The sequence below is a fragment of the Coregonus clupeaformis genome, chromosome 24 (genome assembly GCF_020615455.1).
Source record: "Coregonus clupeaformis isolate EN_2021a chromosome 24, ASM2061545v1, whole genome shotgun sequence".
Taxonomy (NCBI): Eukaryota; Metazoa; Chordata; class Actinopteri; order Salmoniformes; family Salmonidae; genus Coregonus; species Coregonus clupeaformis.
Window position 1 is genome coordinate 56,430,036 of NC_059215.1, and position 17,752 is coordinate 56,447,787.

The following is a 17,752-nucleotide window of genomic DNA, read 5'->3' on the forward strand; positions in this document are numbered from 1 at the left end:
CCTCAGCCATCTGATCCCCCTCCATGGGAGACGGGCCATGTTCCAGAACTAAGAGAGAGAGGAGGAGGAGAAGGAGGAGGAAGGGAGAGAGAGAGAGAGATAGGGGGGAAGAAAGCATTGAGAGAGAGAAGAAAGAGGGAGAGAGTGAAGAAATAGAAAGAGTGTGGGAGAGAAAGAGAAAAGAGAAAGAGATAATAATGTGAGAACTGTTGCCACTTGTACTGTATAAACATTTAAAAACCTAGCTATACAGAGACAATGGTAAAATATGAATAGAGGTCTAAGGACTTTTATAATGTATATGCCATCTAAAATTAACATGTCAGGCACCATACATACCTTTGTTGTATCCCTGATTAGAATATTTTTCATCCTGCATATCCTCCTAAAAAGACAGGATACACAGTTAACACAAACGCACCCTGGCTCTAAAATGTACTGTGTCGAAGAATATTATTTGGGCATGCAGGCAAGGCAAGCTGTGAACGCACTCACACAGAAAGAGAGAGAGAGAAACACACACACAAAATTCACACATCTTGACAAAACAAAAGACACATAAAGAAGACAAACTGTTAAAGAGAGAAAAAGTCAGAAAGCAAAGAAATAAATAACATGGATTAATAACTCAAATAAACAAAAACACTATTACAAACAGAGATTAAAAATAGATCAATGTTTGGGTGTGGTCCTTCTGTCGATCTAAGGGCTATAGTCTGTGGTCAGTGTGACATTGTAACACAATCACCCTTTACTCCTTTTATGTAACATAACAGGTGGAAGGAGAGAGCGAGAGAGAGAGAGAAAGGGGGTTGAGGGAGATGACAATAGGGTATTCAATATTTACTCGTATCTCTGGAAAGGGGGGTTACAGATGCACTTTTGTTCAATGACCACTCCTCATGGGTGTGTGTGTGTGTGTTTGTATTCATCCCCAAACTAAAGCATACCCCTCCTCCACATCCACTCTCCATCCCTCCCTGCTTCCTTAAGAACAGACACCATGCACTGGGCAAACAGATGGCTTGTCCACAGAGATATGGAGGCTTGTAGGGAGGGAGGTCCACTGAAACCAAATGCTGCTTCTACACATACACACACACACACACACACACACACAGTGGCAGAATGGAGCAGGCAATTTTCCTGCAATTTCCTGCGACCCTCTTGTTGTCTAGAGATATTGATTCTATTCAGTCCCAAAACTGTTCTGTTATCCAAACCATCTATAGCAGTGGTTCCCAACCTTGTTTGAACTGTGGCACACCTTGATGGGATTGAAAATCCCGCTGAACACCTAAAATGTTCCTATTAATTGATTTAGTGGTAATGACCTCCATCTAATCTAATACTGCAAACCATCTATTTTCTGTGACAAACGTTTTTTATAGTTTAAATAGGGTTTATTTGAACTATTTTCATAATTCCTTACTCATGATGATTAATGTGTTTGTACCCCTTTAAAAGAGTCCGGCGAATCCTCTAGAAATATTTTTTGTTTCGGTAAAATGGTTCTTTACTTTTCAACGGTTTGGGCTAGAGATGAGTGGTTTTCTGCATAGTAAAGGTGCAATCACGGACACAAAGCCATGCTCCATGTGTTTCTATGGCAGAGGCTGTGGTACAGTGAAGCCTAATCAGACTTGCCTGTGCTAATGGTTCTCACAGGAGAGGTAAAAATTATACAAATGACTTTTCTCGTGATGCACACCACTCAAATGAGTGCATTGGACTTGAAACAACGATACAGTTGTAACCATGTGTGCCATTCAATATATTATCTGATCGGCACTGGTGCTCTCAAGTCAAATTACATGTCACGTTTATAGCCTAAGTGATGTCACATCTATTAATATTACTCCCTACTCTGGGCTAGTTGTATGCAATATAGGTTCTAGATGTACTGTATGTGCTTATGTTAAGATAGTTAATTAAATGAAATAAAAAATACAAAAACGTAAAGTTGAAAGAGGAAAAGAGAAAGGAACACATGACAAAAACAAAGCCACATGGACAAGAAGAAGCAGGTTGGACAGACATGTTGTAAGGACAAACAGATATCACCAGTAATAATAACACAGGTAACAAAAACAGGAAATACAACAAATTCCACACACAGTCAGCTAGACTAGAGTGAAGAAACATACATAATAGTAGAGGGGTTGGGGGAAGGGTTGAGATATGACCCCCAGGGGTATACAACCCCCCACCAACCCCACCCCTACCCCCAGGGTATAACCAGAAGGAGAAGGTTGAAGTTGCCCCTGGACACTGATCTCAGGTCATGTTTACATTCATCCTCCTCATTGTTAAGGTTATAATCTAGTGAGGATAAGCTGATCCTAGATCAGTGCCTGAAGGGCCAACTTCCACCAGGGGTGAACATCGATGTTTCTGCTTACCTCTGGTGGGGGGGAGAAGGGCTCGGGTCCCTCTAGGGCCTCTTCTTCATCCACAGCCAGCCCCTGTGAGTGTGAGTGGAGCGCTACGAGGGGTCCCCCAGGCCGCAACCCAGGGGCCATCAGGGGCCTGGCCTCGGAGGGCTGCAGGGGGGCAGTGGGCGGACGGAGGGAGGATGGTGGGGGCGGTGGAAAAGGAGGTGGGAGGAGAAAAGGAGAGGAGGAGGAAGAGGAGGACGAAGCAGCCCCTTGTTTGCTATCAAATGTGGCCCCTGCGGCTCCTGCTGTGGCCCCTGGTTGTGTTGGGCTGTGGAGGTGCTGCTGCTGCTGCTGGTAGTGGTGGTTGTTGTGGAGGCCTGAGGAGCACAGGAAACGAGTCTCACCCACCCACTCAGGACAAACTGCAACCAGCTGGCTGCGTCCACACAACAGCAGCACAGAGAGAGAGGGGGCAAGGGGGCACACGGAGGCAGCCGCAGCGCCACAGCCAACCCAGCGCAGAGCAGAGGAGAGGAGGAAGAAAGAACAAAAAGACTTGCTGTCCTCTCCTCTACCAGGAGGAAAGGGTTAGGGGTTGGTTCTCTGTTTTCTCTCTCTCTTTTTTCGTTCATCCTCTCCTTCTCCTTCCACCCACGTGCGCGCACAGAGGACAGACGAGTGAGTGAGTGTCTGTATGTGTGTGCGCGTGCGTGATGTTTGAGAAGACGAATGATTTTGTTCAGTATAAAATACTGATTTCGATCAGCTGTCTATGAGAGCATCCATTTTAGGGAGAGCTGGAGCGCAGGTTGGTCTAGTCAGGAAAATAAAGGATGGGCAGAGTTACCCACCCTGATCACTACCACATAAACAGTATACGAGAGTGTTTCTGACAACTGAATAAGACATTGGGCATGTATTGTTGGATCCTTGAATGACCAAATCACTCACTCACTCATTCACACATGTACAGTAGGTGTATCAAGGTAACACTTCCATAGAGATCCAGGTGCAATGTAAAACAACAGTGTGTGTGTGTGTTTGTGGGGGCAGTGTTTCGGGGAATAGAGAGAGAGAGAGAGAGAGAGAGAGAGAGAGAGAGAGAGAGAGAGAGAGAGAGAGAGAGAGAGAGAGAGAGCGAGAGAGAGAGAGAGAGAGGCGAAGCAGAAGTATTTGTATTTGAGTATTTTCAAATACACTGTCCAAATAACCTACTTCTATTCGAAAAATTGAAGTAGGTCTACCAAATACTTTACCAATGATATTTGAAAGTGTTTTCAAATACTTTTTTCAAATACATTTCAAAAACCCTTACATAAACTGCCATAAAATGTAATTTCTTTCCAAAAATGTGTTGTTTTGGGTCCCCTTATCTCATTTTAAGTTTAATGCAAGGCATATTGTGTGCAGCTTCTAAGAGTTAAGTATTAGTACTTGAAAATACACTTCAAATCAAATCGAAGTAGTTGTAAATACATGCTGATAGTACTTGTATTTCCAAACAAACTCTGTCTCAAACAAAATGACCCGCCACTGTGTTGAACCAACTTTATTTAATTTTTATATTTTTTGGATCATTTGTGAGAAGGAGGCAGTGATACTTTCTTTAAAGTCTCACTGCCCCCTTCTCACAAATGATCCCAAAAATATAAAAATTAAATAAAGTTGGTTCAACACAGTGGCGGGTCATTTTGACCCTAGGACAACGGGAGGGTTAAATAATTTTTGGGGGTATATGTACTTTACTTTACTATTTATATGTTTGACAACTCCACTACATTCCCAAAATACACTGAAATATAAATTCAACAATTTCAAAGATTTCACTGAGTTACAGTTCATGTAAGGAAATCAGTCAATTGAAATAAATTAATTAGACCCTAATCTATGGATTTCACGTGACTGGGAATACAGATATGCATCTGTTGGTCACAGATACCTTTAAAAAAAGGTAGGGGCGTGGATCAGAAAACCAGTCAGTATCTGGTGTGACCCCCATTTGCCTCATGCAACGCGACACACTCATTTACATTTAAATTTACATCATTTAGCAGACGCTCTTATCCAGAGCGACTTACAAACACTCCTTTGCATAGAGTTGATCAGGCTGTTGATTGTGGCCTGTGGAATGTTGTCCCACTACTCTTCAATGGCTGTGCGAAGTTGCTGGATATTGGCGGGAGCTGGAACACGCTGTTGTACACGTTGATCCAGAGCATCCCAAACATGCTCAATGGGTGACATATCTGGTGAGTATGCAGGCCATGGAAGAACTGGGACATTTTCAGCTTCCAAGAACTGTGTACAGATTCTTGCGACATGGGACTGTGCATTATCATGCTGAAACAGGATCTTGTCACGGTATTTCTATGCATTCAAATTGCCACCGATAAAATGCAATTGTGTTCATTGTCTGTAGCTTATGCCTGTCCATACCATAACCCCACCACCACCATTGGGCACTCTGTTCACAACATTGACATCAGCAAACCGCTCATCCACACAGCACCATACACGCTGTCTGCCATCTGCCCGGTACAGTTGAAACCGCGATTCATCCGTGAAGAGCACACTTCTCCAGCGTGCCATTGGCCATCGAAGGTGAGTATTTGCCCACTGAAGTCAGGTCAAGACCCTGGTGAGGATGACGAGCACGCAGATGAGCTTCCCTGAGACAGTTTCTGACAGTTTGTGCAGAAATTCTTCAGTTGGGCAAACCTACAGTTTCATCAGCTGTCCGGGTGGCTGGTCTCAGATGATTCCGCAGGTGAAGAAGCCGGATGTGGAGGTCCTGGGCTAGCGTGGTTATACGTGGTCTGCAGTTGTGAGGCTGGTTGGTCGTACTGCCAAATTCTCTAAAACGACTTATGGTAGATAAATTAACATTACATTCTCTGGCAACAGCTCTGATGGACATTCCTGTTGTCAGCATGCCAATTGCATGCTCCCTCAAAACTTGAGACATCTGTAGCATTGTATTGTGTGACAAAACTGCACATTTTAGAGTGGCCTTTTATTGTCCCCAGCACAATGTGCACCTGGGTAATGATCAGGCTGTTTAATCAGCTTCTTCATATGCTACACCTGTCAGGTGGATTGATTATCTTGGCAAAGGTGAAATGCTCACTAACAGGGATGTAAACACATTTATGCACAACATTTTTGAAAAATAAGCTTCTGGGATCTTTTATAAATAATAAGCCATTTAGCAGATGCTTTTATCCAAAGCGACTTACAGTCATGTGTGCATACATTTTAAGTATGGGTGGTCCCGGGGATCGAACCCACTACCCTGGCGTTCCAAGCGCCATGCTCTACCAACTGAGCTACAGAGGACCACAGCTCATGAAACATGTTGTGTTGTGTTTATATTTTTGTTCAGTATATATACGTTTTACTCCCATACATTTTCCATCACACCCAAAAGTACTCATTACATTCTGAATTCTTAGCAGGACAGGAAAATGGTCCTATTCACACAATTGCTTAGCAGGACAGGAAAATTGTCTAATTCACACACTTCAAGAGAACACGTGGTCATCCCTACTGCCTCTGATCTGGCGGACTCACTAAACACAAATGCTTTATTTGTAAATGATGTCTGAGTGTTGGAGTGTGCCCTTGGCTATCAATAAATAAATAAAAAACAAGGAAATCATGTTTTCTTTTTTAAAAATGATTTATAGCATTTACTTTTACTTTTGATACTGAAGTATATTTTTGCATTTGCTATTACTTTGATACTTAATTATATTTAAAACCAGATACTTTTGAGATTTTAGTGGGTGACATTTTCTATTAAAGAGGTAATCTGCAGTTGTTACATCCATTTTTGTACCCATTGATTCTTAAAGAATATAATTGTCAAACCCCATCAGAACCGAAAATATAAGATTGTTTTACTCCAATGTTTGTAAACAAAGTACATGTAAACAAACACTATATATCCTCAAAACATGGTTAAAACTATAATGTTTATATCATGGATGGTCAGTCCTTGCTTCCATAGCTCTGTCTATGAATTTGAGAGTGGTTACATTTCCCTAGCACCAACCCTCAGCTTTTTACTGAAACAGGAGCGGGCAGAACTCTTTGTTATTGTTTTAACTGCTGATTAACGCTTTAAGGTACAGTATCTTTACTTTGACTCAAGTATGACAATTGGGTACTTCTTCCACCACTGTGTGTGTGTGTGTTAGTGTGTGTGTGTGTGTTAGTGTGTGTGTGTGTGTGTGTGTGTGTGTGCGCGCGCATGTGTGTGTGTAATACTGAACAGAGATGCCAAAGGAAGAATAGAGAGAGCTGATGAATATGGATATTCTGGTATGTTAAGGGTCCACATGAATGGGATTGAGGATTCTTTGCTTGTAGAACTATTTTGAACTATTACCCCCCTTTTCCCTTATATTAAATGATTTGTGTGTGTCTGATTTAGGCCTCTTCCTTTCGTAAGGGCCTGTCAGATAAGAGGCAGTCTGTGACAGGGCCTCAGTCTCTCCACTTTAAGCAAACCAACAGAGACATCTTACTCTGGCACACTAAACAGTGTGTGTGTGAGTGTGTGTGTATGTGTGTGTGTGTGTGTGGGCGGGGGGAGGGGGTCCATTCAGTCAAAGCCCCAGTCTCCAGTCCTATTGTAGTGAAGCAAAAAGGGCATGACGAGGTTTAGAGTTGGACTCCTTTCTCTGTCTCCCCCAAACAAAGAAAGAAACAACTCAGCACAAAGGAGACAATTACCAGCCAAGAAAAACAGAGAAATAAAACACACACACGCACGCACACACACGCACACACACAAATATGCACTGGGAGATATATTCCAATGGTCCAAAATAACTTCACGGAGAGGCGCAGTGAGTGGGAAATGTAAGTTGATGATTTAAAAGCTTTTATCATACCAATTACTTGCATCATGATATATTTAGAACAAGGTGCAGGGTAGGGGAAGGCCATCCTCAAAGCCTTACATCATTCACTCACTCACTCACAAATTCACACAGATGAACATGGCTAAACCCTGTTGTATGAAACCACACACACAATCCGGCAAAGAAATCCAGCAAATCTTTTCTCACACACCCGGGAGCCATCCCAGCACAATGTTCTCTCACTGAGTCACAACTGAGTAATCCTCTCTCGCACCATCACACAGACCTGTTACATACTGAACACATGCACACACAGCACACACGCACACACGCAAGCATACATACACACCAAAACAAAATTCACAAAAGCCAACAAGAGAATGGTGATTCTATATCAGTGTTATTGTGTGACACTCGAACAGCAGTTATAGAGTGGAGTGTGGTGTGTATGTGTGTGTCATGTACTATAACAGTAACTTACGTGAGAGGGAGTGTCCTCCTTTGGGCAGGTACTCAAACAGTAGAGGGTTATCGTCTCCCAGCATCTCAGCCCGTAGCGACAGCAGGCTGTTTTTACTCATCAACGCTGCCCTCAGATTAGCTACCAATGGGGTAGTCCTGCCCCCGGTCCCACCTCCGGCATCATCTGATTCGCTAGCACCCAGGAAGTTGGCCTCGCTCGCTGCCAGAGCCGCTTCCTGTTTGAGGAAAAAGTCGAGGCGTTCTCCGCGACTGTCTGAGCTGTTGGGCTCCGTCACATCTGCACCTGGAGACAGAGAGAGAGGAATCATTAATGAATTGGTTGATTGAGTTTGATTGATATTAGTCATGTTGAAATGCACCAATTTACTCTTCACAATATATACAATGTAAGATATCAAAGCATTGACATAATTTCAAAAAGAAAAAACACAAAAGCAGTTACCCATAGACTTAGCCAAAAAGTATAGTATACTGATTATCGGTATCGCTTTCTTTCTACACTTCACGTGTAAATGACAAATGGAACAGATGGGATGCCTGGCTGTTAGCAACATTCATTTTGCCTCGACTGTTTTTGATCAACCATGAAAAACCTATCCTTTTAACACCCCATCCCTACCAATTACAACAAGGACCGGACGCTGTTGACATAGCACACAACACAGATAAATCACAGAGCGAGAGAGAGAGAGAGAGAGAGAGAGAGAGAGAGAGAGAGAGAGAGAGAGAGAGAGAGAGAGAGAGAGAGAGAGAGAGAGAGAGAGAGAGAGAGAGAGAGAGAGAGCTAACAGAGAGAGAGAGAGAGAGAGAGCACACAAGAGAAAGAGAGAGATGGAGCACACAAAAGAAAGAGAGAGAGAGAGAGAGAGAGAGAGAGAGAGAGAGAGAGAGAGAGAGAGAGAGAGTGAGAAGGTATAAAGGCTTGTTTAGACTGTAGTGACAGCCCAGTGACAGAGTAATGTAGAGAGTGTGTTGTGAACAGCTGTCAGCAGCAGACACACGCCTCTCCTCTGTAGATCTATATGTCAGTCACACAGAGCTACTGACAGCACTGCTGGCACCCACACACACACTGCAACTGAGAAAGATAATGATTGAGAGAGAGAGAGAGAGAGAGAGAGAGAGAGAGAGAGAGAGAGAGAGAGAGAGAGAGAGAGAGAGAGAGAGAGAGAGAATGCAGAGAGAGGGAGTAGGCAGAGAGAGAGAAAGAGGGAGAGGAAGTCAGAGAAAGAAAGCAAACTGCTATTTCTCAAGCAAGAATTTTGCTAGGACTGTCTGGGAGTGGTCTGAGAGACGGGCCTAATTGGAGGATCCTAATGGGAGGGATGTGTAACATGGAAACTAGCTGTTATTGGCTGAAAGGTGGGCAAACTCTCACTGTTATTGGTCTTTTCAAACAGCTCTTACACTAAAAGTGCATTATCATAATTTTCACAATTTCACAATATTATTCCAACCTCATAGCGTGTAAATATATATTAAAAACAAAAAACTCATTTTAAGTGAGAAGTAGGGATTGTTCTGAAGCCGAAAAAGAAAGGAAATTCACATGTGCACCACAATGGCTCCTCACCCATGCTCTACCAAGGTTTTGCAGCACACAGCTTTGACCTCCAACAGTAGCTATTGTACTTCAAACAAGGTTGCTTAGGATCCAAACCTTCTCAAACAGCCTAATTCATACTCTTGTAGGTGCTCCCACAATAATGTGATTTGCACCGCATACAAGTTAAAGTATTGGATTCTTCACACACCACACTAATCCCATTCCACTACCCTTTCAAGCTTTTTTAATTATATAAACGCAAGCTTTGCTTTTAGACTTACAATACCATCATGCTTGATTGAGCGAGCTGTTTTGTCTTGTAGTAATGTGGTGCTTGCTTGTATTTCCTTAAACCTTTTTTTAACAATACATGTCATTGAGAAACAAACATATCTCCTAACATCTGTATTGGTCAGTAGGTGGCCAACATAACAACAGGTCAACAACAAGAGGTCTATAGAAACAGGTATAGATTTCATTAATCATCATGAAATGTTAGTTTACCTCTGTAATATTGACATAAGCTAAAAAACACTTGGTTTGCAAACATGGTCCTGTTTTATCAATTGCTGTGCTGATCAATGGGCAGTTCATTACCCCTGTCAAATGAATATGTAGCTTAAAGTTATATGTGTATTTGCATTTTTTTTTTGTAATAAAGATGGTGAAGCTACAAAAATACATACAATGATAATGATATATGCAGTACATTATTTTAATAGCAGGACACTGTAAAGTCCATTACTCCTCTAAAGAGTATGAATTGGGCTGTTTGAGAAGTTTGAATGCTAAGCAACCTGCATACACATTGTTTGAAGTACAATAGACCAGGGTACTTTTGGTTTTTGCCTTTAGCACTACACAGCTGATTCAAATAACCAACTCATTATTACATTTTTTACATTTTAGTCATTTAGCAGACGGAGTGGGGGGGGGGCGGCGAGGTTGGGAAACCCTGCAATAGACCAACATACAGTGCAGTCGGAAAGTATTCAGACCCCTTGACCTTTTCCACATTCTGTTACTTTACAGCCTTATTCTAAAATGGATTAAAACGTTTTTTTTCCCTCATCAATCTACACACAATACCCAATAATGACGAAGCAAAAATACAGTGAGGGAAAAAAGTATTTGATCCCCTGCTGATTTTGTACGTTTGCCCACTGACAAAGAAATGATCCGTCTATAATTTTAATGGTAGGTTTATTTGAACAGTGAGAGACAGAATAACAACAAAATAATCCAGAAAAACGCATGTCAAAAATGTTATAAATTGATTTGCATTTTAATGAGGGAAATAAGTATTTGACCCCCTCTCAATCAGAAAGATTTCTGGCTCCCAGGTTTCTTTTATACAGGTAACAAGCTGAGATTAGGAGCACACTCTTAAAGGGAGTGCTCCTAATCTCAGTTTGTTACCTGTATAAAAGACACCTGTCCACAGAAGCAATCAATCAATCAGATTCCAAACTCTCCACCATGGCCAAGACCAAAGAGCTCTCCAAGGATGTCAGGGACAAGATTGTAGACGTACACAAGGCTGGAATGGGCTACAAGACCAATGACTTGGAGAAGATCTGCAAAGAGGAGTGGGACAAAATCCCTCCTGAGATGTGTGCAAACCTGGTGGCAAACTACAAGAAACGTCTGACCTCTGTGATTGCCAACAAGGGTTTTGCCACCAAGTACTAAGTAATGTTTTGCGGAGGGGTCAAATACTTATTTCCCTCATTAAAATGCAAATCAATTTGTAACATTTTTGAAATGCGTTTTTCTGGATTTTTTTGTTGTTATTCTGTCTCTCACTATTCAAATAAACCTACCATTAAAATTATAGACTGATCATTTCTTTGTCAGTAGGCAAACGTACAAAATCAGCAGGGGATCAAATACTTTTTTCCCTGACTGTATTTGGGGAGTTTCTCCCATTCTCCTCTGCAGATCCTTTCAAGATCTGTCAGGTTGGATGAGGAGCATAGCTGCACAGCTATTTTCAGGTCTCTCCAGAGATGTTCGATCGGGTTCAAGTCCGGGCTCTGGCTGGGCCACTTAAGGACATTCAGAGACTTGTCCCGAAGCCACTCCTGCGTTGTCTTGGCTGTGTGCTTAGTCTCCCAGTCCCTGCCGCTGAAAACACCCCCACAGCATGATGCTGCCAACACCATGCTTCACCGTAGGGATGGTGCCAGGTTTCCTCCAGACGTGACGCTTGGCATTCAGGTCAATCTTGGTTTCATCAGACCAGAGAACCTTGTTTGTCATGGTCTGAGAGTCCTTTAGGTGCCTTTTGGCAAACTCCAAGTAGTTTGTCATGTGCCTTTTACGGAGGTGTTGCTTCCATCTGGCCACTCTACCATAAAGGCCTGATTGGTGGAGTGCTGCAGAGATGGTTGTCCTTCTGGAAGGTTCTCCCATCTCCACAGAGGAACTCTGTAGCTCTGTCAGAGTGACCATCGGGTTCTTGGTCACCTCCTGACCAAGGCCCTTCTCCCCCGATTGTTCAGTTTGGCCAGGCGGACAGTTCTAGGAAGAGTCTTGGTGGTTCCAAACTTCTTCCATTTAAGAATGATGGAGGCCACTGTGTTCTTGGGGACCTTCAATGCTACAGAAATTTTTGGTTACCCTTCCCCAGATCTGTGCCTCGACACAATCCTGTCTCGGAGCTCTGCGGACAATTCCTTCAACCTCATGGCTTGGTTTTTACTCTGACATGCACTGTCAACTGTGGGACCTTACATAGACCGGTGTGTGCCTTTCCAAATCATGTCCAATCAATTGAATTTACCACAGGTGGACTCCAATCAATTTGAAGAAACATCTCAAGGATAATCAATGGAAACAAGATGCACCTGAGATCAGTTTCGAGTTTCATAGCAAATGGTCTGAATACTTACGTAAATAAGGTATTTCTGTTTTTTCTCTAAAAACCTGTTTTATTTTTTGTCAATATGGAGTATTGTGTGTAGATTGATGAGGATTATTTTTTAAAATCCATTTTAGAATAAGGCTGTAACGTAACAAAATGTGGAAAAAGGGAAGGGGTCTGAATACTTTCCGAATGCACTGTAGCTACTGTAGTAGATCAAAGCTGTGTGGCTGGAAAACCTTGGTAGAGCATGGGTGGAGTAGGCATTGTGGCGCTCATGTGAATTTCCTTTTTTGGGGGGAGCTTCAGACCTATCCCTACTTCTCACTTAAAACATAATTTTTAGTTTTTAATTTCCATGGTTTTTACACCGGAAGGTGATTATACAAAATCATACAACATTTCCACATGCAAAAGGTCATGTAATTTGCGCTTCAAATGTAATATGTTTTCTCTCACATTATTTATTGTCCAGGGCCTGGTTTCCCAGAAGCATCATAAAGGAATCGGTAAATCTCTGAGCGGTTTTCTATTTATTTGTTTGTCCCATTATCTTTGAAATGCAAGAGAAAGGCCATTATATCATATAGGAGTTTAGGCGCAATTTAGAATTTGGCCACGAGATGGCAGCAGTGTGTGTGCAAAGTTTCAGATTGATCCAGTGAAGCATTGCAATACTGCACAATATTTTGTATCAAGTCTGCCCAAATGTGCCGAATTGGTCAATTGATACATTTTCAAGTACATAACTATAGAGAACATACAAAAATTATATGGTAATACAAAATGTAAGTTTACACACTCCCAGGAATGTCATACATGATGGATCATTAGCTTATATACTAACTTTCACACATCTAGATGGCCGGGCGGGGTGGGTGTGGAGCCAGAGACAGCAGGGGTTCAAACTGTAGAACCCAGTTCCTACATTTGAATATAAAAATTGTATTTTTTCACTGTAATAGCTACTGTAAATTGGACAGTGCAGTTAGATTTAAGCTTTCTGCCCATATAAGACATGTCTATGTCCTGGAAAGTTTGCTGTTACTTACAACGTCATTCTAGTCACATTAGCGCACATTAGCAACAATTGTCCTGGTATAGGAACATCGATCCTGTAGAGGTTAAACACTGCCACTAAGAAATAAGAAAAAAACTATTCATTGTGTTTCGATGTGTAGCAAATTCAAAACTTTATAGTCTGTTGTTTTATTGGTTTTTACTTTCCTAAAACAATAATTGTCTACCTCATGGTTTAGCTGTCAGAGATTTTAGTGCTAAATGTATCAGGGCATTGCAAGCATTTACTGTACGCATAGCCTAGGTGTCCACTGTATGATATTTATATTTAAAAAACAAATATTAGGGGGGCCAAGTTTAGGCCTAGCCTCAGATAGACCGAGAGAAAGATAGAGATATGCTGGCGCCATGTTCCCGACATTGACATGGATTTCTTTATACTTGTCAGATAGGCTACTAGTGCTATACAGATACAGGCGTACAGAAGTCGTTCATTTTCTATCAGAATATCTTCAATGCCCTTGCTGATGGAAGGAGGTTTTCACTCAAAATCTCACGATACATGGCCCCATTCATTCTTTCCTTTACATGGATCAGTCGTCCTGGTCCCTTTGCAGAAAAACAGCCCCAAAGCATGATGTTTCCACCCCCATGCTTCACAGTAGGTATGGTGTTCTTTGGATGCAACTCAGCATTCTTTGTCCTCCAAACACGACGAGTTGAGTTTTTACCAAAAAGTTCTATTTTGGTTTCATCTGACCAGATGACATTCTCCCAATCCTCTTCTGGATCATCCAAATGCACTCTAGCAAACTTCAGACGGGCCTGGACATGTACTGGCTTAAGCAGGGGGGACACGTCTGGCACTGCAGGATTTGAGTCCCTGGCGGCGTAGTGTGTTACTGATGGTAGGCTTTGTTACTTTGGTCCCAGCTCTCTGCAGGTCATTCACTAGGTCCCCCCGTGTGGTTCTGGGATTTTTGCTCACCGTTCTTGTGATCATTTTGACCCCACGGGGTGAGATCTTGCGTAGAGCCCCAGATCGAGGGAGATTATCAGTGGTCTTGTATGTCTTCCATTTCCTAATAATTGCTCCCACAGTTGAATACTTCAAACCAAGCTGCTTACCTATTGCAGATTCAGTCTTCCCAGCCTGGTGCAGGTCTACAATTGTGTTTCTGGTGTCCTTTGACAGCTCTTTGGTCTTGGCCATAGTGGAGTTTGGAGTGTGACTGTTTGAGGTTGTGGACAGGTGTCTTTTATACTGATAACAAGTTCAAACAGGTGCCATTAATATACGTAACGAGTGGAGGACAGAGGAGCCTCTTAAAGAAGAAGTTACAGGTCTGTGAGAGCCAGAAATCTTGCTTGTTTGTAGGTGACCAAATACTTATTTTCCACCATAATTTGCAAATAAATTCATTAAAAATCCTACAATGTGATTTTCTGGATTTTTTTTTCTCAATTTGTCTGTCATAGTTGACGTGTACCTATGATGAAAATTACAGGCCTCTCTCATCTTTTTAAGTGGGAGAACTTGCACAATTGGTGGCTGACTAAATACTTTTTCCCCACTTATACATACATACACATACACACATACATACACACACATACACACACATATATATATACATGCATACATCCATACACACACACATATCCTTTTTTGGGTGAGACAATTTTACTAATTTGCTAGAGAACCAGTTCGGATTTAAGTATAACTTTTGTATGACTGAAGCTTTTAGTGATAGGTCTTATGCTTTAATATTTAATAATTTCTGTCCTCCGAATTCATATTAATTATATAAATAGGCCCATTTAATTTTGTCTGGCTTGCCGTTCCAAATAAAATGTTATATTTTTTTCTCATATAATTTAAAAAACTGTTCGCTAGGCGTAGGCAAGACCATAAGCAAATAGGTAAACTGGGATAATACTAAAGAGTTAATCAGGGTGATTTTTCCACAAATTGACAGGTATTTACCTTTCCATAGTAGCAAGAATATTTTTGCTAACTTTCTATTAAAATGTATTGGAGTGAGATCATTTATTTCATTTGGGATATGTTTTCCGAGTATATTCACATCACCATCAGACCATTTTATTGGTAAACTACATGGTAATGTAAACATTGTATTTTTTAGCGATCCAATACGTAATATAGTACATTTATCATAATTTGGTTGTGATCCAGAGAGGTTAGAAAATGTATCTAGATCTTCTATGAGGCTGTTGGGGGATTCTAGTTGTGGATTTAAAAGAAAACATGAATCATCAGCGTACAATGACACATTTGTTTTTAAGCCCTGGATTTCTAATCCCTTGATACTATTGTTGGATCTGATTTTAATAGCTAACATTTCGATGGGCATAATAAATAGATATGCCGATAGTGGACAACCTTGTTTCACTCCTCTTGACAGTTTAAAACTTTCTGAGAAATAGCCATTATTTACTATTTTACACCTAGGGTTACTATACATGATTTTAACCCATTTCATAAGAGATTCTCCAAAATTCAAATGCTGCAGGCAATTATATATCAACCCCAGTCATACTTTATCAAATGCCTTTTCAAAGTCTGCTATGAATAGCAGGCCTGGTTTCCCAGATTTTTCATAGTGTTCTATTGTTTCCAGTACTTTCCTTATATTATCTCCAATGTATCGTCCATGTAAAAAACCTGTCTGATTAGAATGAATAATGTCCGATAATACCTTTTTAATTCTATGTGCTATACATTTTCCTAGAATTTTTGCATCACAACACTGAAGTGTAAGGGGCCTCCAACTTTTTAAATTGACTGGATCTTTATATTTTCCACTTGTATCCTGTTTCAGTAATAATGAAATCAGACCTGCTTCTTGAGTGTCTGATAATCTACCATTTACATAGGAGTGGTTAAAACATGCTAATAATGGTAATCTGAGTATATCAAAAAAGGTTTGGAATACCTCAACTGTTATGCCATCCAACCCTGGAGTTTTCCCGGACTAAAAGCCTTTAATTGCATCCAGAAGTTCCTCCTCTGTAATTTCACCTCCACATGAGTCTTTCTGTATGGCTGTTAATTTTACATTATCAATAGAAAAAAAATATATCTACAATTAGCTTCAGTTAGAGGAGATGGAGGCGACTGAAACAAAAACATATGCTTAAAGTCCTTTGCTTCCTCCTTCAAAATATCCTTTGGTGAATCATGGGTGACTCCGTCATTTGTAACCAGTTTCATGAAATTATTTTTGGTAGCATTTCTATGTTGAAGATTAAAAAATAATTAGGTGATTTTCCCCCATATTCCATCCAGTTTGCTTTATTTTTATAATGTATTACACTTGATCTTTCTAGAATAAGTTTCTCCATTTCTTTTTGTTTTTCCTCTAATTTATTCTGAGCCTATATGTTACAGTTTTTATTGCTATCTATCTGTTCTGTTAGACCTTCTATTTCCTTTGTTAGTATGGACTCTTTTGACCTAAATTGCTTTTGTTTTCGAGATGAGTACTGAATTGCATGGCCTCTAAAGGCACATTTAAAAGTGTCCCATACAATAAGGTCGATTTGCTGTACCTATGTTATGTCGGAAAAAACAGTTATAAATTCCTCTGTCCTAGTTAAAAACAAGTTATCATCCAATAGGCTTTGATTACATTTCCAATATCCTCGCCCACGTGGAAATTCAGTAAGAGTAATGTACAGTGGGGAAAAAAAGTATTTAGTCAGCCACTATTTGTGCAAGTTCTCCCACTTAAAAAGATGAGAGAGGCCTGTAATTTTCATCATAGGTACACGTCAACTATGAAAGACAAATTGAGAAAAAAAAATCCAGAAAATCACATTGTAGGATTTTTTATGAATTTATTAGCAAATTATGGTGGAAAATAAGTATTTGGTCACCTACAAACAAGCAAGATTTCTGGCTCTCACAGACCTGTAACTTCTTCTTTAAGAGGCTCCTCTGTCCTCCACTCGTTACCTGTATTAATGGCATCTGTTTGAACTTGTTATCAGTATAAAAGACACCTGTCCACAACCTCAAACAGTCACACTCCAAACTCCACTATGGCCAAGACCAAAGAGCTGACAAAGGACACCAGAAACAAAATTGTAGACCTGCACCAGGCTGGGAAGACTGAATCTGCAATAGGTAAGCAGCTTGGTTTGAAGAAATCAACTGTGGGAGCAATTATTAGGAAATGGAAGACATACAAGACCACTGATAATCTCCCTCGATCTGGGGCTCCACGCAAGATCTCACCCCGTAGGGTCAAAATGATCACAAGAACGGTGAGCAAAAATCCCAGAACCACACGGGGGGGACCTAGTGAATGACCTGCAGAGTGCTGGGACCAAAGTAACAAAGCCTACCATCAGTAACACACTACGCCGCCAGGGACTCAAATCCTGCAGTGCAAGACGTGTCCGCCTGCTTAAGCCAGTACATGTCCAGGCCTGTCTGAAGTTTGCTAGAGTGCATTTGGATGATCCAGAAGAGGATTGGGAGAATGTCATATGGTCAGATGAAACCAAAATAGAACTTTTTGGTAAAAACTCAACTCGTCGTGTTTGGAGGACAAAGAATGCTGAG

General features: G+C 41.1%; 1 protein-coding gene across 1 annotated transcript in view; it reads right to left on the bottom strand.

Annotated features, from left to right (window-relative positions):
* LOC121538617 (zinc finger and BTB domain-containing protein 46) overlaps positions 1–17,752 on the bottom strand; it is a 92,795-nt gene that overhangs the window by 11,868 nt on the left and 63,175 nt on the right. Inside the window, exon 4 of the mRNA XM_041846793.2 lies at positions 7,728–8,012. Within this exon, the coding sequence (XP_041702727.1) occupies positions 7,728–8,012 (285 nt within the window). The remainder of the gene's footprint in view (positions 1–7,727; positions 8,013–17,752) is intronic.